This window comes from Cygnus atratus, chromosome 5 (genome assembly GCF_013377495.2).
Source record: "Cygnus atratus isolate AKBS03 ecotype Queensland, Australia chromosome 5, CAtr_DNAZoo_HiC_assembly, whole genome shotgun sequence".
NCBI classification, from domain to species: domain Eukaryota; kingdom Metazoa; phylum Chordata; class Aves; order Anseriformes; family Anatidae; genus Cygnus; species Cygnus atratus.
In genome coordinates, this window is record NC_066366.1 from 43,786,738 (window position 1) to 43,811,367 (window position 24,630).

General features: G+C 39.5%; 1 protein-coding gene across 3 annotated transcripts in view; it reads left to right on the forward strand.

The window, feature by feature from the left end:
* The window catches only part of NRXN3 (neurexin 3), a 981,410-nt gene that overhangs the window by 707,338 nt on the left and 249,442 nt on the right, over positions 1-24,630 (forward strand). For all 3 annotated transcript variants that reach the window (XM_035539906.2, XM_035539917.2, XM_035539916.2), the window contains one exon: positions 20,091-20,272. In XM_035539906.2, coding sequence (XP_035395799.1) covers positions 20,091-20,272 — 182 coding nt within the window. The remainder of the gene's footprint in view (positions 1-20,090; positions 20,273-24,630) is intronic.

A 24,630-nucleotide genomic window follows, 5' to 3' on the forward strand; every position in this document is an offset into this window, starting at 1 on the left:
AACGGTGGTATTGGAGGCAGTGCAGTTAAAACCTTTGTGGCTTTTTCTCCCTATGATAAACCTGTGAGCAGATGTCCTTAATTCAGAGCTGTGTCAACTGAGAAAAATTTCAGTGGTTCTAAATGTACTAGCAAAGAAAAACCTTTAAAATCTCTGCAATATGCCCTTGTGCGCTCTGCATCCTTTAGAAGCAGTTGATGAGTTTAAATCCAAGTTCACTGGTACTTTCAATGTGTTTTGGCACTCTGACAAACTATTTAAAACTTGTGTTTTCACAGCTAATTATACTTCCTTCCTGGCAGCATTAGAGGCAACAGCATCAAACCAAAGGAGACGCTTACATAGAAATATATACATAAAACTCCTTAAAGCACATTTCTTTTGAACTGATGTGTGGGAAATAGTACAGAACCACAAAGTAGACTCAATATTAAGAAATATTGAAATAACAGGATGCAACAATATCCACCTGTTAGAAAGGCATGTGGTAGTCTTTGTTGATAAAAGTCATGCTTCATGATGACTTGAGTCTTCCGTCTTCTCTGAATCAGGCACTCTGGTTCACTTTATGTGATTAAAGTTCCCTAGGTGATGCATCAAGGAGACTTTTTTTATTTTTGTCTTTAGATATAGAATGGGTAGCTCTCTTTCTGCAGTAGTGGGTATATCAGCTTATCGGTGTAAGGGAAGGGGATGTAGAACAGGAGTGAATGCAAAGCAGTTGCCTGATAGGGCAACTGATTTAAAATCTATGAAATTGCCATTAGGAGGTTTACTGGGGACAAACAGTCAATCGTAGTATATAGCATCATTTGCTAATGCTGCCTGCTGTTTATTTGCTTGCCCATTGCCAGAAGAGTTTGTGCCCCAAGTAATCGAGCGCTCTTCTATCACCAACTCTCAAAGCACCCTGTAAAGATGGAAGTATTTCTCTTTTCCACTTTGCAGAAGGGGAGAGGGAGGCTCTGAAACTCGCCTGCTGTCCCAGAACAAGACAGCAGCAATCCTGGAAACACATCCCATGCACTGAGCTCCTTATCTGCTGAACTTCCAGAGGGAGGCAGCAATTGCAGCTAGCCCCTTCCCAGCGTGCAAGGGTATGTGCCTGTGTGTGGAAGAGCTGAGGAGATAATGTTAGAGAAGGAATTGATTAGGAGCAATTTGCCAGGGGAAGGGAGCTGTACTGTGAGCTGTCAGCAAGTAATGAAGCAAGGATGCCAATTGACAGGTGGACCAAAGACTTTTCAGTAGGAGGGAGGAGGAAATCGGTTCCAGGATGCAATTGCTCTAATTGAGGCTGTGAAGAGATAAATGGATAAAGTTTGCAACAGCTGGAGGCTGCACTGAAGGAAAACTTTGAGGGTTTGTTATCCTCTCAGGAGGTCTTTTAGTTGCCATGGTGATGCCTCTGGCAGACATCAGCGGGGGGGGTGGGGGGGGCAGTAAAACCAAACCCAATGTCAAACAAAAGCCCCCAAGCAAAGGGTTCTGGGTATGTGGGGGAGGGGTGTGGAGAAATAAATATTGGTGGTGATGTGCTTTGACTGGCACTGTAAGTACACAACTAATGGTGGTGGGATGCCATGGTTACGGGCTCTGTACAAAAATGTCAGCAGTTACACAGCAGTGCATGTTGGTCACCAGGAGCAGTGGTGTGGGCACTGGGTTTTCAGGGCCCATAGGCGCTTCTGCAGGACAATTTCTGTGTGTCCCCACTGGAGAAAATTAAAAACTTTCCATATATGAAAATTACAGTGAATTTGATCATTGGCATAGATATTAAGAAGGATGGTTATGTGAAGGTCAGCTTCAGAACCACAAGGGAGCAAGCATTGTGTCTCGCTGTTGGCAAGAAGCAGACTATTTTCTCACAACAGCAAGCACTGCATAGTAGTCGGTTGGGCCATTGCAGGACTTAGCTGGAAGGAAGTACTTCCAATGGAGAGAGCTCATCAATACTTCCACTTTTTGTTTTCAGTTCTCAGCTACTTCTTCATTTCTCCCTACACCACCATGCCCCAGTTTCTTCTGACTGCTGCCAATTTGTTTTTGGTGTTGCTTTGAAAGTTTCTCCTTTCTCACTATATCTTTCTCACTATATGCATCTTTCAAGCACTCTTTAAATGGGCTATATATATAGTATACAGCTTTTTAAAATCTCATCAGTTAGTCCTTTTAGTTCTGGATAACTTACATAAGAATATATAAGCAAAAAAGGGTGGAGTTACCCAGAACTTTTATCTGTTTTTCTTGGCAAATTTAACTAGGTTAATAATTTGTGTTCAAGTGGATGGAGGGAAATGCGTGCTTTTCAGATGTCTACATTTCAACATTATTGATGGATACCTTGGTGTTGACCAGATTATTTGCTTGTATAGAGGTGGCAGGTAAAAAATCAAGATCCTTTTGGCCAGCGCTGAACAAACCAATGAGTAATCTTAGTTGCTGCATAGGAGATAGTACTCTGGAATGTCAAAATGGAGGCAAATGAATGTAGTAAGAAACACAAGGAAAATCAAAGGAATAATGGGAGCTGCAGTAATAGGATTGTGTGCCTGGAAGCAAGAAGAACTTGATTTCAGAGTGCTGGAAAGGATGTAATTTAAGAGAGAAATACCTTTTGGATTGTATTGCAGTAGTCTCTAGAGAGTCTAATCAGTGACCAACCTTAAGTGGTATGCACATGTAACTAAGAACTTAATGGCACTGTTCTGTCTGATTAAATGCTACTTACCCTAGCCATCGTTTCATAACTCACTTCTCATGGGTCTTGAAGATGGATGTCATGGGAGAAGAGCTGGAGGAAAGAATGTTGGGATTAGTCTTCCTTTCTGCATGCAAAGGGTAGCATGGAAGGAGGAATAAACATGAGTGCAAAAATGTGTGATACTAATGTTGTTGAAATAAAAAGTAATTTTGCTATCTTATTGAAGGAAGCCACTTCTTTAGCCTTTCCCCATGTAATCAAAAGGATTATAACAATATGCTCGCTGTAAGTAAAAACGAAGCATTTCAGTTACATGTTACTTAACGATATAAATCTATGCATCTGAAATTAAGGGTTAAGTGATAATCTGATGCTGGAAATTGTTGGAGGAGTTGGACTCCATGATCCTCGTGGGTCTGTTAAAACTTGTGTATTCTATGGTTCTAAATTGATGCTTTCCCCCAAACTTCTTAAGCAAGCTGATGGTATACTGTTAAAAGGTGTGTGTGTGTGATGGTTCATGTGGTTGTTTTTTTTTATTAATGGGCACGGGTAGTTACCACTGCTGTGGGACCTGAAACTTGTGCTTTTGGGAATTTATATGGCAAACTTCTGGTTTCTTTCTTTCTGTGCTGCTATTTTGTTGTTGTTCTTACAGCTTATCTTGATTCCTTTGTTTCTACAAAATTAATCTTAAGTCATGTCAAAAAAATTCAATGCTTTTTTTTTGTTACTAATGTTCTTGAGATGGCTAACTTGTTTAACCAGAGGTTAAGAGAGTTGCCATTTTGTGAGTCATTGCTGACTGAATACAGAAATGTCATAGCTGCTCAATATCTGGATTGCTTTAGTTTCAGTGAAGACGCAAATAAGACAAGGTTATTTTGACATCCACTAGCACACAATCTGTGTTTGTTCTTCTGTAAATCATTATTTATACATACTGTTTGGGGTAGTTTAGCCCTAACCACACTAGTGCAAATTAACTTGCATGAGACAGTCTTAAACTTTTTTGCAGCATACACCCACTTGACTTAACTCAGAAGACAGGACTGTACATCTTCTGCATTGTGTGTTTGATTTCTAGGCTTTTTCCACTGGGTGGTCTAGCTGCCATGTAAATCATTCCCTCTTCCTTGACTGTGATAAGAATTGGTTACCAATAGTCTATGCCTAATGCCAAAATAACCAGACAAATGTCTATTAAACTGTTTCACTGTGTGGGGGATACATCTGCTCTTGTAGTGTTTTGTGAAGATTTCCTTGAAAGAGAGAGATCTGTTCAACTCACTTGTGGAATATGTTAGAGAAGAATGCAACTGATGGAGGAATTTCTTATATGGTCTGTAATAGATAGAAAACTTCATTAGCAGTAACTTCAGGTTTCAAATAATTATTTTTCCACAGTATTTCTTCATTAGGTTAAAGAAAGTATTGTATTTGAATAAGAATTAAGGTGCAAGTAGATGCTGTCTTAAGTACTGCAATTGGGCGTGTTTTCATTCATAATTAAATGTATTCGCATTTTCAAGTCATTGACCAAATATGAATTGCTATAGACTGACATTTGTTGCAACGTCAGAATGTCACTGCCCTTCCTCATGTTTTTGACTTCATAGTTCCGCTGTGCCAATTATTGTGCCCTTTTCAATCCAGCATTTTATGACTTTACTGGAGGATCAAATCAAGAGAAAAGGCAGAGGCTCCTATTTAAATATAAACCATTTTAAGATTTAGCAAAAGCGATAGGGAAACTGCACGTAAAAAGAAATGAAATAATGCTTAAATGTAATCAGGAACTCAAAGTTCACCCTGTATGGAAGATACCTTTTGGAATCACCAGTGAGCCTTTGAACAAATTAGAATAAGGCCATATAACAGCCTGCACTTCCTAGGCCAGTGAAAGAAAATAGGCTTTTTATTGAGTTTACTTTGTTATAAGTATGCATCCTGATAGTTTTAGTAGTACTGAAGGGAAGATATAGTTGTCAGAATGACATGTTGGAAGGACTTCCCTGAAGAAACCACAGCTCCCGCAGGCTTTGTGAGTATCTTGTAACAACATTCTCCTTTGGAAAAGCAAAAACAATCCTGTAGTAATCTTATTTTCTGCTAAAGGTAGAACAAAGCTGTGAGGTGGATCTGGAGCAGAACACCTAAATCTGAGGAGTTGGTCTAACTACAGTCTACTGCATGACTACAGTTACTGCATAACTACAGTCTACTACGTGACAGAGACCATTTGACTTGGTCACAATGAAGGAGAAAAGATTAGATTAATTAACTAGGGTTCAAGGCACATTCCCACCATAAAGAAAACAGTTCTATGGATTTGCAAGAATATAGGGCATTATGATATACAGAACACTGGTAACACGTGGTCTATGGCATGAAAAAGCTAATCATAAGCTCAGGAGCAGGTTTTGCTGTTTGGTGAGCTACGTATGTGGTCTCGCAACAGGGACTTCTCTTCGTTTTAAGAGATGAAGTAACACTTGCTTGTATACCCTGACACTAAAAGTGATTTCCTGAGTTGTCAAAGGGGAGACTTATTTTTAATGGGATTATTGAGGACAGCATGTTTCAAGGGAGGAAATTGTTTCTGTGGTAGAAGAAATATTAAGATCCAAGAGCTACATCACACTTTGGTGCTTTTAACTTTAATAAACATAGTGAGGAGTTGTGAGATATTTGAAGAAGGAAGCAAGTAGGAAAAAAAAATGAAAATGTTATTAATAGTATATTATGGCTGGGGGAGGGGAAAAAAAACAGACAAATGTCATATCTATCTTCAAGGAAGGCAAAAAGGAGGCTCCTGGAGAAATACAGGCCGACCAGCCTAAGGAGACTACAGAGCAAATTAGCCTAGAAGCAGGCAGAAAAAAAAAAAAAGGAAAAAGCTATCTTGCCAGAACCCACGTGGATTTCCGATGCCCGACCAACCACACTGCCTTTTACGGTGAGACTGGCTTTGTGCACTAAGTGGGTACAGGAGATGGTTTTCTGTTGCTTCAACCAAGGTTTTGACACTGTGTCCAGCAGTATCCTTGTAATCAAACTGGTAGAGGTGGGCTGGGTAAGTAGATACATGTCAGAAATTGTTGGCTTGACTGCTAGCTCAAAAGGCTGTGTTCAGTGCCAGAAAGTCCAACAGGCAGCTTTTGACTGTGGTGTCCCTCGGGTCAGTGCTGATGCCAGTACTATTTAATGTCTGTGGTGATGACCTTGGTTATGGGACAGAGGTGACTCTCAACCAGCTTGCATATGATACCAAATTGTGGGCAAGGTTTGATAAACTGGAGGGTGCAGCTGCAATTCAGAGGGTCTTCAATAGGTTGGAGTTTAGGCTGTCATCAGTCTTGTGAAGTTTGATAAAGGTAAATGTCAACTCCTACACCTGGGATGGAGAATTGCTGTGCAACAGGCCAGGCCAGGCGTTAAGGAATGGAAAACAGCTTTGTAAAAGAGGTGGGTGACAGTTTGAATCAGCACTGTGCCCTTGTGGCAAATGGGTACAACTTCACAGTGATCTGCCTTAGCAAGGATGCAGCCAGCAGGCTGAGGGAATGGATTCTTCCCCTCTAGTCAGCGCTTGTTAGACCACACCCGGAGTACTGTGCCTGGGTTTTGGCTTTGCAGTATGAGATAGATACTGATAATGGAGCAAATCTGGCAGACGGTGATGAAGGTGCTGGAGAATGTGACACATGAGGAGAGAAAAGAGGAGAGGGAGGAAACAGTACTGTTGCCTTGAACTGCCAGAATAGGAGTTCATAGAGAAGACTCTTGTTGGAGACCCCCAGTGATAATATGAGATGCAATGGATACAAGACGGAATATGGAAAATAGTGTTTTAAATACTAGGGTGGTCAAACACTGGAAGCAGTTGCCTGGAGAAGCTATTGAATGTCCTTCCTTTGGCATTCAAAACTTAACTGGACAAGTCCTTGAGGAACCTGATCTTGTCAGCCCTGCTTTGAGTTGGAGAAGAGGGGAACAATGTGACTTTGAGAGGTTCCTTCTGATTATTGTGGTTCTTTGTTTCTAGGCAATTGTAGGAAATAGGCCTATGTGATCTCTGTTTTCAATAAGAGCAAGAAGTTATGGTTCCTGATGATTGAGCCATCAGTTATTCAGTGCTGCCAATTTAACTTCAATGCGAGGTGCAGTTCTTGGAAGTTACTTTTCATCCTGGGCCAAATCCTGTTTGTTATATTGTATTTAGAAGGACGCTTCTAAAAGATGAAATGTAAGTCATCTCAAGTTTGAAAACCTAGGGTTTATTTAAATAATAATTTAAAAATCTGTCTAGTTGTCTCACTCTCCAAAGAAGTCAGCATGTGATTGTGCTATTTGCATGCGCCCTAGCTGTCACCTGTAGGGCTCTGGAGGATGCAATTGCTGCAGTTTGAGGAAGAATGAGTGACCCTTAACATGGGGCTTAAGGGGCATTCCAGACCTGGAGATGAAAGGATGAAGAAAAAATCCTCTGTATTATTGAAGCGTGTGAAAGGCATGAAAGAGTGAGAGGTAGATCAATAGTTTCATTTATGGTGCAGGAGAGAAATAAGATATATACTGGGATTTATTTTTCCAGCTTATTTGAGAGAGATTTCTTCTGCTTCCACACACACACACACACACACGCCCCATCTATAGGAAGCACAGAACTGGGGTTTCTGAAGAATGTATGCCTTTGGCATCCTGGAAGGTGTACCGAAAGTGCACTCTTCTCCATGCTACCTGCCAAAGAAATGATCTAGCAACTAAATGCTTTACTGGGACTGCAGCTGGCAATTGACAATCAAGCTATAGGCTGAAACCAAAATATTGAGGGTCAGTGCTCAAAGAGATGGAGATGAAGATGCACTTGAAAGATATAAGTGAAGGAAATCTTTATCAATTAGACTAGGGGGTGGGGTTAAGAGGGCATATTCTATCCATTTTAGCTGTTTTCTTAGCCATATTAATGTAAACATGCTATCTAAAACCTCTTAGTAATACCTGTTAAATGCCGTATGGTTAACTGAGTCCCCTCTCCCCGTCTAAGTAGGTGTTTGGATAGCAGCTGTACCTAGTCTACCATAGTACTATGTGGTGATGGGGCACATTGCTTTTTAATATGATGATAGGTTCATTTCAAAGGCAAGCAGTTAAATTCCTCCTGATAATTTATATAAGCCCTCTTCAAGAACAGGACATGCCAGGGCATTTAAGATCAAATGCTGTATACAGGTGCAAAAAATGTAGTGTTAAAGCATAATTTATAATTTGTAAGAGATTACAATAGTCTTCTCTGTGAGAATGTTATGGATATTATCTGTAATATTTGTAGAAACTTATTGCTTCTGTGCCTGAAGTCACCTAATACTTTTAAAATGAAGTGTAGCGAAATTGCTGTGATCATTAGATCAATGCAGGCAGCCCACAGCCCTTTCAATAAAATATCTCACACAAATGAGTGTGTTGCGCCATGCTACCGAAGGCCATGCACTCCGGGTCTCTGAGATGATGATACATTTTATAGTCTAGTTTTTAACTGCTGATTTCCTGACAGTATACTTGCCTCAGAAGAACTTTTGGAGAGTGGCTGAATATCAAAGCCGTAAGAGCCTGTGGTAGCCTCTGCCTGGGGTAAGAAGTGTTGGCTTCTTCTGGGCAAACATGCCTTGTGCGATTTGTTGGTGATGTTTGTCATAGCAATGGGAATATCTTGGTCACCTGGTGCTGTTGGGTCTGTGGTGTTACATGAGGAGTTGGACTTGATGATCATTATGGGTCCCTTCCAACTCGGGATATTCCATGATCCTTGTATCAGCCCGCTCTTCCAGACGAGGCACAGGTGCAGCTTTGCCACTGAATCCTGTGTCAGGAGCTGTTGCTGCTTGTAGCTGTAAGACGTAGGCCACTCAAGTCTGGTGTGAAAACTGATTCCTGGAGAAGGTGCTTTCTAGTGGAATGATAAGAAAGGTGTGAGGTGGCTGTGCTTTTCTGCTAAACTTCATATTTTGCCTTGAAAGAAGGGTAGCCAGGCATGGGAGATTAGATGTCTCCCTTGAGTGATATGATTGTAATGGGGATAGCAGAGGATGCCAGGAAAGAACTGATACTAAAGACAAAGCAAACTGGCTGAGGGGAAGAAAGTCCTGGGTCAAGGTGAGCGAGTTATTCAGAACCACTGTGCTTTTTCTCTCCTCAGCTGACTTTCTTCAGATACAGTTGTTCTTGAATGATCACAATCAGTATATCAAAATAAACGCTTTAGAGAGTAAGGTAAAAGGAGTTGCTGGCAAGACTGTAAATCCTCTCATGGAACAAATGATAACTCAGCTCAAGAGCCCTTTTGTCCTGGGAGTACGGGAAGGATATAAATTCTCTGAAAGTATCTGTCAGTTGGAATTGCTCTGCATTCATCACGCCAGCCCTCTGCATCATTCATGAATGTCATAAGAGACTAAAGAATTGGCACTTCATGGTGAGAATGATTAAACAACCATTACACTTGTCTTTTACTTTGGCACAGTACCTTTTAAACAGATCGCCTGTGTAAAGCTCACACCGGTACACCTCTCCTAACGGTGAGTGTCCTTTCATGGTGGTGAGAAGGGAAGAAAACTAAGAAAAGTTGCATATCGTTTACAGAGGGTTTGTATGCTGTGCTATTAGCCCTGGATTGCTTTTTTTTTTTGCATTCCCACTATGTGACCTTGGGGGGAAGGTTAGAGAGTCTTTGGAAAGGTAAACTTCTGAACAAGTATTTCTTTTCATCGCTGGCCTTCCAGTAGTTGTGATGGATGATGATGTATTTGGTGTGCAGTAAAAAAGCTCAGAACTTCTAGCGTATGTTTTCTTGGCAGACCAAAACAGCCCCACTTAATTCTAAAGGACTACTCTGTGTTTACCAATAATAAGTAGCAAAAGAGTAGGTTTTCAGAATGAAACTTGCTATTTTTATTATAGCATGCATCTGAAATGCTTGTGGCCTGTAGGTTAGATCTCTAAAAATCTGCCAGAGTAGCTCAACTGCAGACTTGGTGTGTGATTTAGCCACCTTCTGTGGTTCTGGGGAGTATCTAGTAGCTAGTATTTTGAGTCTAACCCTCTTCTGCATTCAAGCCTGAAAGTTCGGGCTTTGATCTCCTGCTGTGGAGACCATAAATGTAAACTGTATTTACTGTTTTTACCACATAGACTATAGAAATGTGAACACATTTAAGGAAGAATGAAGAATTATTTACTCTTACCGAGTGGCCAGTTTAAAACAAGCAAAACCTTCTATTCTGTATGTTCTTTCTTCTAAACAAGAGGTGAGTAAATGAAAGTGAGAGAACAGTGCTTGTGTTTGTATTTTTTTTTTTTCCTGATAGTTCATTTGTTTTAATGCTGTAAGCCATAGCTTAAGGATCAAAACTAGAGAGAGTTTTTTTTTTCAGAGAAGAGCTGAACGGGCTGGGATCAATAATAGCTCTCTGGCCTCCATCCATTCTGAGCTGTCTAGGCCATCTTGTTACCATTCGGATTCTGAAAAACTATTTTAGTTAACTAACATCCCTATTCTCACTCCACGCCCCAAATGTGCTATGAATCCTACTGTGCTTTTGTCTGCTAACAGTAGCCTCTGAGTTCCTCTGGCATGCTGCCTTCTGGGCTTCTCCAAGGACATTCTCTCTGTGGGCTGTTCTATCAGGAAATGCCAAGAAATAAGAAATCACATTAAGATTCCAGCTTCTCTTCGGCAGATGAATGTAACTAAGAAACTCTTGCATCTGCTTTTACTGAATTTAGTTACCTAATGAAGTCTCTCACTAGGTGGCAGGTAACGTTTTGTCACTGATATCTGTGCTCCCAAACCTGTCCTGCAAGGGTCACAGTAACTGGGCACTGTTCTCTGTGCACTTACACTCAGCAAATTTCATGTTTCAGTTGCAGGATTTGTAATTTCTTTTGACTGCTTCTGGTGCATTTTGGTTTTAAGACTTGTGTCTTCCTCTAATGCAAGTTCTATATTTGTTATGAGCAGTACATGTTTTTTTTGTAAGATGTTTTTCTTTTTCCGTGGTGCATAGAGAAGTCCTGGAGGGATTGTCCTTGTGGACCTCTTTTAGATTGATGTCTGTCATATGTCTGCCTGAAGTTGTTGGGGCTGAAACTGATGATTCAGCTGAAAGACAGGACTTGAGGGCTGAGGCTGGTGGTACGATAACACTCTACGAGGCAAGGTTGACACTGAGAGGATAGATACAGGGACAGATCACTATGTCTTCCAGTACAAGAATTAGGGAAATATCTATTTATCAAGAGCAAGTATGAAAAATGAAGGTGATTCTTCACTTAATAGAGTACTGGAAGGGACCTTAGAAAGTCTCTGCTTCAAACCCCTGCTCAGAGCAGGGTCAGCTATGAGGTCAGATCAGATTGCTTGGAGTTTCATGTAGTCAGATATTGAGAAGTCCATGCGTGGAGGCTCTCAAATCTCCTTGGATGACCTGTTTGACTGTATATCCCTCTTTGTGAGGAGGAAAAAAAAACAAAAAAAAACTTTAAATCCCGTGAAGTCAGAATCTCTTATTTCAAACCATGTCCATTGCTGCTTGTTCTCAAGTTATTCATCAATGAAGACCATGGCTTTTGTCTTCTCATTAACTTCTGTGCAAGTGCTGTGAGATTGCCCTTAGGTCCTCTTGAAGTTGTCTTCTCCAAGCTGAGTAAGCCCAATTCCTTTGGTCTTTCCTCACAAGGCAGACACTTTGGTCTCCTATGACAGTATTTGTGGCCCTCCACTGAACTCACTTCAGTTTGTCAACGTCTGTTTGTATTAGGGTCCCCAAAATTGGATGCATTACTCTAGATGCGGTCTAATAAGCACTGAATAAAGAGGAATAATCACTTGAACTGCTGGCTGTTGTCCTCTTAACACAGCGCAGGACGCTGCCAGTTGCCTTTGCTAAGGTACATGGCTGACTGTTGTTCAGCTAGCTACGTCAGTGACAGTTACGTATGTGATTGCTGAAGGTTTGTAAGCCATTATTGTGAATGCAAAACTTCTAAATGCTTTCAAGGGGAGACTGGATAAGTACCTGGAAATTAGGTCTGTTTGGAATTACTGTATAAATGAACCATATAACGCTGAGGCAATGGCTAAAAAGGCTCATAGTCTGGGTGTGTACTTTAAGGAAGTAACACGTGCTCTGTTCTTCATTTTCTATGGGTGCCCACTTAAGATCAGTGATAAAGACATGACAGTGGATTAGTTGACACGATCATTTTATGTAAATGAAAATATTAACAAAGAATATTTCCTGGCTGTAATCTGTTATGTTTAAATTGGTATGTCTTTGGTCATCTTGGGCATATTTTAGTTAGCAGCTAATCCCTAAATTCCTTCCAAGATAGTAAACATCCCCAATGTGCCCCATCACTAACTCAGATTAGAGAGAAAAATTGATATTCTCTGTATGCTGGATTTAGGGAAATTCATAGTTCAAGTGTAAACTATCTTGGACGGTCTGGTAGTTCTCGGAACACTCCCTTCCTCTCCCCCTTTTCCTCTTCCAATCTTTTTAACGCAGTGTTACTAATAAGAAGCAGCATACTGTCTGATTCGATTGTTGGCTGATGCGCACATACGAGGAGGAAAGTGACTCGTATTAATTTGCTGTCATTAAAAAAGACAAACAAAGAAGGCATGATCCAAATTGCTGCTTCCATTTTGAGTTAGTCTTGCAGATTTCCTAACTCCTGTTGGCGTAGAATAAGCTTCTTCATATTTTATTGGTGGAAAGGAATTGCAGTTTCATAACAAACAATGTATGTTTTTTGAGAAGGGAGAAGAAAATGTTGTTCAGTCTGCATCTCAGAGGATTGTCAAGAGAAGAGAGAGTGTCCTGAAATGAAAAAGAGCTACTTCATATGAAGTCCTTTTAAGCACAGAAGCTTGTTTTTCGGGGGATTAGACAGGAAGCTTTGTGTTCTTCAGGACCTTAAATTTTCTTTATTCTTAGGCAATTTAAAACTCTTGATTAAATAAATGGACATTTCAGCAGTCATTTCATAAAAAGTTTGCCTCTATTTTCTCCTAAGAAGGATCCTGTGATGGAATAGTCAAGTCAGATAATGACGGCTAACTCCCCTGTAAACTTTCAACCTCCCTTTAGTTCTTTCTTATTAAGAAGGTGTTAAGTGTGGCTGATGCTTTTGCAAATATGGAAGGACAGAGGGAAGGGGGTTGGCAAGCTTCTTGGTATTAGTGCTGTTATTGTGTTACTTGAATCCTAAAACCATTTATGAATCTTAAATTCAGTCAAACTGCTTCTTGATCTTTTTTTTTACCCCCCTCTCAGTCCTTAATTAATTTGATAGTGGTACCTGTATACAGTGCGTGTAGTGGACAGCACCCATAGGAATAATTTTTAAATGTTTATCACAGAAATTGGAAATGGGAAACACATATTAAGTCCTCTCTAGGCAGTATAGATCTTCCAGCACACTTAGAGTTGACCCAGTTCTGGTGATTGTTATGTTCTGATCAGTTATGAAGTCAGTCAAATCCATGCTATTCAGGAGTTTATTGCAAAATTAGGTAAGAATTTTACCTGTTTTAATCATTGTTACTCTTAATGGATATGGACACTCATTGTTTGTCCTCAAAACATTCTTTTACCATTCTTTTAATTTTTTACTCCTAAGAAATTCATTTGCGGGAAACTCAGAGTTGCACAGCATGCGTGGCCTATTTGATAAGCCAGAAGCAATAAGCTGGAAAAACAATTGTCAGAAGCTTTATTTTTACTCAGTCTATGTATGTTTTTCCTGAAGAGAGTAACTAGCGCAAATAAGATGTTGAACTGAGTAAAGCCATGAAGAGCTATGCCATTCTTTTCCTGTCTGTGAACTGAGTGGTCAAATATGCGGTTTACCTTAAACTGTGAATATGTGGGAGAGACCTTAATCTTTGGGGTTAGTAATCGGGTTAATCTGATTTACCTTTTTTATTATTTTTATTTGAAATGCTCAAAACTGTTGGGCAAAGACCTGGACGCTCGTTTGAGGTTTTCATTCAGAGCTATTTCAGTCAAAACCTCCACTCTATTTGATCAGAGATTTCTGTTAATCCGAACAGAAATTGTTTTACAACTCTCCCTTGTTGTTTTGTTCATCTCCACTTGCTAGGGCAGAATAGCTCTCTCCACCTTGTTTTTTGGGGAGCTGTGTTTTTTTCATTACATGACCACATAACATTTACTGCTGCAGGAAGCATCATCTCCTTATTGAGTTTCAGCAGTTGTATGTCTGAACTTTTCTTGTCTGCTTTCATGCCAGAATTCTAACTTGCATTCCTTTACTAGTGCCTTGATTATTTGTAAACATGGTAGGACCTTTACAGCAACATATGAAGTACCATAGGTGGCTCATCAGAAAAAAATAGACTATCAGGAAATATAATAGGACCATGAAGTAGTCACAAAAAGAAAAAAAAATAAATTCAAAAAAAAGTAGCAATAGGTTAAGAAAAATAATAGGGTTGTTTTGTTTTTATACTTATGAGTCCAACTTCTAAAATTGTCATTCTTCCATTTCTTCCCTTATTAAGGAAAATAAAAATAGTCTTCCAGTCCTTTTACACAAATGTGAAGTAAAACTATGTATTTAGAATCCTATACAAGAGAATAAATGAGGGAAAGGCACGTTCAGTGTCTCGTGTTATTTTAGGTAGAGAAATTGTTACCGTGATACATAAACCTAAATATTTTGTGGTGAATTACCACCATGATCAGGAGACTTCTAGTTGCATGAGTGGCAGGGGGCTGCAGAGCACCAGTATGGTAGGAGGCTGTGAACTGCCCTGCGCTAGTCACGGCTGGCTCTGACATGGGTGAAAACAACCCATCACATGCTAAAACTTCAACTGATCAGAGAAGCATGTAGTGCCGCTGCTCAGAAATGGTTAAGAATGGATGATAGCTGCTAGTGACAGTTAACACAGGAGGTGGCATGTGAGGAAGCATGAAAGGGGGCACAGAAGAAGAATCAGGAAAAGGCACATGCAAGGTGATATGGCTGGGGATATGCTGGAGAACTTGGAAACTGTCTCTCTGTGCCGGATGATGTGTGCCTTTGAGGGCACTGCAGCCTGGGGTAGTGACATCCCTTAAGGAATGGGGCCCTTGGGATCCTGTGTGAGAACATGCACACTGCTGAGGAACTCACTGAAGCCTGTGAAGAATCACGTGCAAGGGTAGGGGCATGCCTGGGGCCTGTAGGGGACCTGTGCAGGAGCAGCTGTCCCTGAGGGACTGGGGCCTGTGGAAAACCCATGCTGGCACACAAAAAATAAACAAGAAGTAGGGAATGGCAGAAAAACTTCCATGCATTGGCCCTGATCTCCTGCACTGCCTCTGCGGAGGGCAGGGAGGATAAGGAGCCGAGTGTAACATGCTGGGAAGGCCAGGGGAGTTGAGACGAGGAAGGGGAGGGTTGCTGGTGGGCTGCAGTTCAGGCAGAGAAGGGGGAGGAAAGGTATTTTCCCTGAGTGTTTAATTGTTTATTGTCCCTGTTTCCCTATCCCTGAATAAAAATAAAAGTTCGTTAGCTGTCAATAAAACAGTGTGAGATTATCTCAGTTCAGATTGTTTCGTCAATGTTGTCAAGAAGGAATGTGGGATTCCGGTCATAAATTTTGTTCTTTTAACTCAGGCCTGGTTAAAAGCTACAATTGTTACCTGAGATCCTTACTAATTTTCATGTTAAAGGCACTTTTTGGTTTTAAAAATCTGAACTGTGCTGCTCACAGTACATTAAACTCATTCCAGTGCGGAGTTGCTGCTGTAAACAATGTCTATATGTTCATGGGCTGTAATATCTGTCAGACATGGCATTTTCCTGGCCACAGTGAAGAAGAGTGTGTTAGAGTTGTGGTGTAGCAAAGACAAAATGGGCTGTTGATAAAATGGCTTAGTAGATGCAAATAGAGAATGTTTTTATTTAACATCAGGAGATTTGCAGAATCCCTAAGGGACAAAAGAAGTTATATCTTGTGTAAATGTGGCAGACTTGTTCTCTACTGCTTTACAGGATTAGTTCTAGGCAAGATAGAGCTGCTGCAGTTCTTCAGCGTTGATTGAAGGATACTCTTCCTTAAGATAGATTTTTGAGGACTTTGGGCGATGATTAGAAAAAACGATAACTGATTTAAAATTATAGATGGTGGTGCCAACTTCAAGTAAATGTTTCTTAGCACAACTCACTGTGAGGTTTTACTTGCTGTGGCTTATAACATCGCTGATAACTTTTCTGTTAGGAATTTCCTGTGATGAGGATTTTGCCTTAAACTATCCTGTTTTGACTGGAACTAAATAATCTAACATTTCTGTCCATGAATGTAGCTAGCAAAATACACAACTTCCCTAAGCTAAGTAGGCAGGCTCTGAACAACAGCCTTGTCGCATGTATTGTGACATGTCAGTCTCTGATTTTTTACATCTCTAAATACCAAAGTTATAGTAGTCAACTGCCATTTTGCTAAACTATATTTTTATGAGAAATTGCAGTCTTGTGTACGCTGAACGGGTAGTGGTGTCCTAGTAGCTTAAATCTCTACAGAGTGTTTCCTTACCGTATATTTCTTGGCTTCTCTGAGCTCCAAATTCTGCATGCAGTATCCCAGTAAAGCAGCTGAACGTGTTCTGCTCCTGTTTGTTTTTGCACGTTGGTACAGTAAAGGTGGCCCAGGGCACTGTGGGAAGGGGGATTTCTCACAGCTGAGGGGGGAAATAATTTTGTGCACTTGTATCTTTGTTGTCTTTACAAAGTGTGGGTAATATAGTGGAAGTAGTGGAACATTAACAATAAATGCCATGGAATTAATCAGTCCCTCAGAATTTCTTGTTTCCAGGGCATGGTTGGAGTTGTTTATTAAATGAGGTATGCAACTAAGCCTTGAACAATGAGGACTAAACATCTAGTAGCTGCTCGTTAACAGTGTCCTATCCATCATCAGTCTCAAATAGAAATTGTCTTGGGAGGAAGGGAAAACCTACTTTTTATCTTGTTCAGTTCTCTTAAGTTTCGAACTCTGTGAACTAACTCATGGTTGCTGCAGTCAAACGGAAGCACTCAAGTCAAATGTTTGTCTGGATTTCTGTTTGTTTGCTTTTCTAATATGATTGCTTTGTGGTAGTAACTCTGGTTATTCTTCCTCTTCAATTTTTAGTTAATATCTGCACCTTGTGTTTTTAGGTTGGAGTTACTATTCTGTTTATACTTGAGGAGGAAAACTAATTTATTTGTATAAAGTTAACGTGACATGGATTTCAACACAAGGCAACGTGTATCCTGTATAGCCTCAAAATGGAAGGAATGGGAAGGGGCACTTATATATCCAACAAATAATAGTATATTCAGTTATGCACAGGTGAACCAACCAGCCCATCTATTATTATGGAGGTAATTTTGACCTGTACAATAAAGAAACAACTGCTGGCCATCAGGCTTGTGTTAAAAGGTTACTTTAGGTAGTGATCTTTTGGTGGTTTCATCTGATGGAGCTTTGGGCACAAACTCAAAGTACTGAATTTCTTCAAGTTAAGCCTAGAAGCAAAATCTGTGTTTTGCGAGGGAAAAATGAGCTCTGTTAAGCAGTTAAGTCCCATGACAGGCCTATGAAGACATAATTGGTTCTAATTGGAGCTCACAGGAGCTCTGACATGCTCTACCTGCAGCCAAATGGCTCTTAGGCAATGAAATCATCTGTCTTTATAAATAGTGAAGAACTCTTCCAAGTTCATCTTCCCTTATAAAGGGCCTGATAACCAGTGGGAAAAAAAAAAAAAAAAAGGCAAGGGGGGAGGTGGTGGAAGGAAACCAACCAAACTTGCAGTTCGAGTGAGAATAGTTTTGGAAAGCAGGTTTTAATCCATGAAGTCATTAACAATACGTGAACTCATCTTGCGTTACTTAACACACTGCTGTGTCTTGTTTTAATCTGCAATGAAATACACACAGCTTTCAGAGCAAGCTAATAACTGAAGGAATATATTTGTAATGTAGTTTATAGTGGGCAGTTCCTATTCCCAACCATGGTGAAAGCCATAGATGATTCAATACCCAGTCATTGCTAACTGATTTGAAGAGTTTACTTATATGGCTGGGGATGTGTTTAAAAGGAAAGAGACAAAAACATACTCTACATATTTTTCAAGTCATGCATCTTCCATCTTGATGAGCAGTTGGAGTTCAGTCCGTAGAATTAACCTTTCTGAAACTGAAACGATGTGTGTTCAAAGTTCCAGTATGTCAGCGTGCTTTTCTGTTAACTCACACTTACAAGTGAAATTTCCTACCTAACTCTGATTTCAGACGTGTTTGTTTGAATTTACTGAAGTATGTTCTGGTGGGTATGCAGAGACCTGGAAGGTAGGGAACATGGATACATTTTCACTCTATCATTGAGTCAGCTGCTTATAAATCATTTCCCTTCTATGTGCCTGAGTTTTTGCTGTCTTGATAATATGTGCTGAGAGGAAGCTTCTTAAACTAGGGTGAAGGGTATCAATTATTTCCACTAATATGTACTATTCAATTGGAATTCAGGTCATGAAGAGCTTTACTGGAGCTGCAGCTTTGTAGGCAAGTGTTGAAGTGACCCATATAAGATTCAACCTGTTTCTTTATCTAGTTATGCTTATTCTTTTCAGGGTTATTTGATACACGTTGCTGGTTGGTATACATGGTGGGGGTGGAAATAGCATTAGTTGTAGTTTCACTCAGTCTGGAAAATGTACCTAGTTGTCCTATGCTGCTATGCATGTCCTATAAACATCTCTCATCCCTGGTGCTGAAATGGGAGCTGGATATTTTTGCTTATTATTTTGTAGCTTGTGATCTGTTGTAATAGTACTTAGAAACTCAGGTACAGTAAGTGGCTGAGACATTGAGAGATATGTTCCTGACTTGCCTGTAGATTTGGATCTGGAATGGCAATTTTAATCACATTTTCCAAGAAGCTCAGAGGCTGTTTTGATGAGTTATAGAAATCTTCCTAACTTCGAGTGTTGAGTACAAGTGAGAAAGTGGTCTCTGAACACTTCTGCTTCTCAGCTTATTCATCTGTGATGGTAGATTTCTCACTTGTGTGTCTGTCTAACTGAGCTGAGATGGCCCTTGTAAATGTGAGAGGACAGCATTCAGGTTTGGAGAGGTTTGGTATTGTCCTTTTTCAAAAACAAAAAGTCAGGGAACAAATTCCCAAGCTGATTGTGAAGACACATTCTGCTGGAGATGTATGTACTAGATTTCCGAAAGTCTTAAGCAGTGTTGAAAAAATAGTTTCTCACCGTGAGGAGTCCTGAACTGAAGACAAGACAAGTTTCAAAGAGGCCAAATATTTCCTTTGAATACCCAAATAAGACTGAATCCCTTAACCCATGCTTCCGAAACAGATGTTTGGTTGGCTTTTGGTGTTTCTCTTTTGTTTTTTAAACTCTTCCCTCTCCTCCCCCCCAAAAAAAGGAGCATTATGCTATCTGACATTGTCTGGGATGACATTAAGCACTAATGAAATCATTCATTCTTGATAAGCATTTCACTTATCTTTATCTCAAAGGCTGCTTGCCTTTATTTAGGAACTGAAATAACTTACATTGGAAGCCTGAGATACAATTTAGCTGGTTGCATACAGTAGAGAAGTCTTAAGTGATTTATACCTCAAGAGGAAGCTTGTTTGTTTGCTTGTGGTTCTCCTGCTGTTATGAATGTAGGAACATGAGGATGCTCTGAATAACATACATGCACATTTAGATTACATGCTGGAAGTATTTGGAGTCTTGAGTCCATGTTCATCTGAAGGATGAACTTTCCGTAAGAAAGAAATTATGTTGTTTGTTATTGAGTCTAATGGTGCAAGGCTAATGGTGGAGGAACAGATACATTTTGTCAGATTTAAAAAGCTATTTCACCTTCTTATCTCCTTCTGTTAGAAAAAGCATCTAGCATTCTAGGGTTGTGGCTCCACACAGGAAAACTAGTGGAATGCATGTGGGAGGGCAGTCTGAATAGCCATTTTGTGTGCATTATAACACGTGTCATAAATATCCAAGAGGACTCTCCATGTCATTTGTCACAAAATGTATTTTAGTGTGCTGTCCTCCACTATTACCTAGCGGAGCCTGGAAAATACATTTCCATCGTCGACTCAAATTGATTTGCATGGTCTTCTCTGTGTGCTGTCAGTAGCCTGGCCAGTAGGGGGCCTTGATTTTACCATGTTAACTAATGAAAGCATATGCTTGCATATATTCCTTTTCAGAAGTCATAGAATTATTTCCAGAGTTGACAAATAAATGAAACAAATAATTAATGCTTTTTTCTTTGGTTTTCTGTTTTGTAGCTGGTGCCACATATATATTTGGGAAGAGTGGAGGTCTCATCTTGTACACCTGGCCAGCTAATGACAGACCAAGCACAAGGACAGACCGTCTTGCTGTGGGCTTCAGCACAACAGTGAAGGATGGCATTCTTGTGAGGATTGACAGTGCCCCTGGGCTTGGTGACTTTCTGCAACTGCACATAGTGAGTATAAATAGACCCTATACTATACTATTAATATAAAATAACATGTGTCATACTCTGCACTTTGTGTCTTCAGCACTCATCATGTTTACTGAATGGGATGAACAGGGAGCCAAGATTTGGCCCCAGAAGAAGGGGAGGCGGGGCGGGCGGTCATGAGATTCCGTATCATGGCAGAGTTAATCTACTTGACAACTGCATAGTCTTGAATACAACTGAACTTATGGTGTAGCATTACTATTCTCAGAAGGCAAAGAATGAAATGGAGTGATAATTCATTTTTCTCACTGAGAAAGTTAAGTGAGAACTGACCAGATCCTCACCTACTGCAGAAAGAGTTGATCTAATCTGCTATTGCAAGCATCAGTTAGTTCAAAACAACATAGCTTTGCAAAAAGAAAATAAACTTTGCCTTTGTGAGAGCAAATATTCAAATATGGAAGTTTGGATGAAAGTGGCTTTAGTGAAAGTGTGGAATTGAGAAAATGAGGCTAAGACTGGAAACTTTTGGAGAGGTTTGTTTTTTTTTCTGATGTGGTGGGGAGGGGGCTGGGAAGGAAGCACTTGTTTTCCTTTCTAAATGAAGTAGCCAAGACATTTACTAGAGGTAGAAGCTGGTCATGTTGCTTAATGCTCTTGTTTGCCATGTCTTATGCATCAATTCATAGTGGAAGAGGGATGTGACATTTGCAGGATTTGAATGAGCTGGGGAGTTGTTGACATTTCATTGGAACCTAGAGAAAGTATAAGTAAGCATGAGGAATGTCAGGGTCCAATATACAGACCTGATGTGAATGACTGACGGTCTTAGTCTGCTGCTGAATTACAGAAGAATTTACAATGTTTGGAGTCTTCTGGAAGCACTCGGTGTATTGCAGGATGGCTCTGAAGCAAGGGTTAAGGCTAGCACTCATTGCCAGCATTTTAAAAATCCCGGCAGTATGTATTTTCCACCCATGTTTTTCTTGCTTTCTCAAAACAAACATTAAAAAACAACAACAACAATAAAAAGGCTGAAAAGCAGAAGATACTGTCAATATGAACAATATGTTAAGCCTAATGGGTTAGAATTCCATAACTCATGTGAAGCAAAAGTGGTTGGACATAATTGAATAAGCCACTGTATATTCTTCAGCTGTTGTAATAAAGCATATTTGTAAAATGCTATCGAGTAACTGGAGAACATGTGAGGAGAAGTACAGATATATGAATTGGTTCAGTCTTAGAGAAGTCTAAGATGGGTTCTCATTGCTTTTGGTTGCCTTCTGGGATGTTAATAGAGGAAAGAGAAGTTAGGCTCTTCTTGGTGGTGCTCAGGGGAAGGGAGAGGGGAAATGTACACAAGTACCAAAACGGAATTTCTCAGCATTAATTATGAAGGCACATAGTCTTTCTCTATAACTTGGTTTTGAATATTATCAACTCTTTTCTTACAAATGAGTCCAACGGAACTTTTTTGACTTTTTCCTAACATTATCTGATACCTACAGACATCAGATATGTAAAGCTAAGCTATTAATTGCAGTTGATATTAGTACTAAAAGTTCTGTTGACTGTTTCTGGTGTAGTTCAGTTAATTTTATGCCTGAAGATGTTCGCTAGCAACAAATACAGAACTAGTTCAACTTCAGTTTCTCATATTCTTTTGTGGTCAGGATTTAGGAGCATTTGCCAGTTATTTGTGAGTATCCAAAGCTAAGTTACAGTGCTCTCCTGGGCCTGGTATTACTGCTTATGTCTATCACCAACAATAGCCTTTTGAAATGACACTTTAAATGTGAGAACATATGACCTCTTACTTTGTAAAATATATGCAAGCTTTCCATGAGATCAGTCTTTTTGACTGAAATCTACCACATGCTGTGTGCTGTCATGTTCAAAGATGCTGTCCATCTTCCTTTTTTCAAAGCCTTGTTCTTCCATTAGGCAATTTTTCTGTGCCTAAAGAAACAAGGCAATGGATCAAATGGTAATAAAGGTATAGGAGAAATTTATTTGCATATCCTGACAGTTGCAAAAGCTTATTAAACTGGTAATTAAATAAAACTTGAAGAAGGTAATTAGTTAAACCACAAAGTAAACTGTAGGAAGAAGAGTTAAACTAGGTATTAAAACAGGCAAAATGATGTTAAGGTAATTCATTTTATATATATTTAACAATTTGAATTTTCAGGAGCAATTGTGTTTTTTGTTCTTTTTTTTGTTTAAAAAAAAGTGAAACTTTTCTGGATGAATGCTAGGGAGGTCTCTTCTTTGGGGATCTTTCTGAGTATTCCAGTCATGCTTTTATTTATTTTTTAAGGATGCCTGTCCACTGAATTCAGGCCTTCTTGCTCTTCCCTGGGTGCTCTGTTGGTGATAACTGGTCACGAAAGCAATTTGGTGATCATTATTTTCTACTGTGCATCACTAGATTAAAATTTAATACAAAAATTCATCGTACGGTCTATGGTTTATCAAGATCTGATACCATTTTAAAGGTTGCGAGAGGGGCTTGTGCTCTGAGGAGACTTTCTAATAGTTTCCATGTTTTTTGAACACCATGTATGTTTTGGAGTGTTCATTATAATCTCTTTTGATTTGTAAGAGGTTAAAAGCCAAAAAAGTTATCTTTAACAAAGACTTGCATATCTGCTTGTTTAATTTATGGTTGTTCTGTTTGTATTCATTTTTTAATTAAGAGTCTTTCAGACATTGTGGAAATTCATTAGCTAAGGTGTCTGTTTCATACGAGGAAAAATTACAACCTCAAACTGTTTTCTCTCCTGATTTACAATGAAGTATAGGTTGGCAGCCCTGGGAAAATGGATGACATACCTTCCAGATCAATGTCATATATGAAGCATGAGGTGTTTGTGTGAACAGAGCTAACTGTAGCGTGTGGAATGAAAGTGTTGTTACAATATCAGATCCTTTCTTATAAGATTTTTTTTTCCTGACGATTCATTCAAAGAATGAAGTCCAAACATGTACCAGAAAATTGCATTCTACAATCTACTGCAGATTTGAGTTATGGTTGCATGTTTCTATACTATCATTCACCTTACACTACCAAACCTTCTACTTTTTGGTTTTACAGCATGCAAAAATCTTTACAGAGAACAAAATGGGAGAGGAAAACAGCTGCAGGTTATGATGAATATCGTTCTGTTGATGACTACAGAGAGACAAATCATCTACCCGTGTGTGCTGCTGTTTTATTTTGCAGCTTTTCATTTTTGTTTGTTTGTCAACTGTCATCTTACCTCTGGTTCCTCAGGCTGGTCTTGTAAGACTAGTAAGGCCTGGTAGTAAGACTAGTCCAGTTTCTTAATTGCTCGTAGAAAGTAAGCTCTAAGTTGAAGAAAAAATCGTAGTGATTTTGGAAGAAATACTGCCTAAGTAATTGTTACGTTAATGAATATCTATCACTTAGCACCAGGTGGCAAATGAAGGCTACAGGATTTGATATAGAACATTCTGATTCTCAAGTGATAGATACGAATAAAAAGTCAGTTTTCCCCAAGTTAAAGACAGCATTGCTAAATGAGAATCTGCAGATAGGGAAGAAAATGTAGGTGTATGTTCTGTTAAATTCATTCTTCAGTTGTTGGAAAGACTCTTACCCTGTACTGATTGGCCTAAGTCTGTGTTTGGGTTTATGGCTCTAGGGGCTTCTCTGGCTTCTCTTTGCTAAAAGTCCCCTGGAGACTCTCTACCAAACTGCAGTGCCCAGCTGAGGTATGTCATCTGAGAAGAGACAGAAGCAGTAAAAAAAAGTTGGTATCAGGAGAAGAATAACCACTGAAGGTGTATGATGAGCTGAGTATCTTGAGGACTAGGCAGAAATGATAAATGTTGGTAAAATAATAATAGCAATTGGTGTTTTTCTTTTCTGTGACCAAAATAAGCTTGATACAAAATGTTTCAGCCTTTCTTAGGCCAAATTCAGAGAAGACATTAAGAGAGTTATGTTTTTATACTCAAGTGAGTAGAAAGAAGGGGGTTTACTTAAGAGTAGCTTGCTTCGTTTTCCAGGCATTAGGCCTGCAGAGGCTGTAAACCACGTGGAGAGGGGAGGGGAAAAAAGAAAAGGTGATCTGCTTCAGTCTCCTATCTTGTTTCATGTTTTTTTTAGCTACTTTCATTGTCCTTATGGTTAGTTTTCTTTTAAAGTGCATGTTTCACTGTGTTAGACTTCATTTTTTTAACCAACTCAGACTTAATGTAAGAATAAATTAATTATTGTGAATACAAAAACTTCACCATATCTTAACCTCACTTTTAGTGATGAGTTCAGTATAGTGTTGTTGTTCTTGCCTTTCCAAGCTTTAAACCAGTATAAAATGTCTTTGTTTGATACAGTTCTTATAGCATAC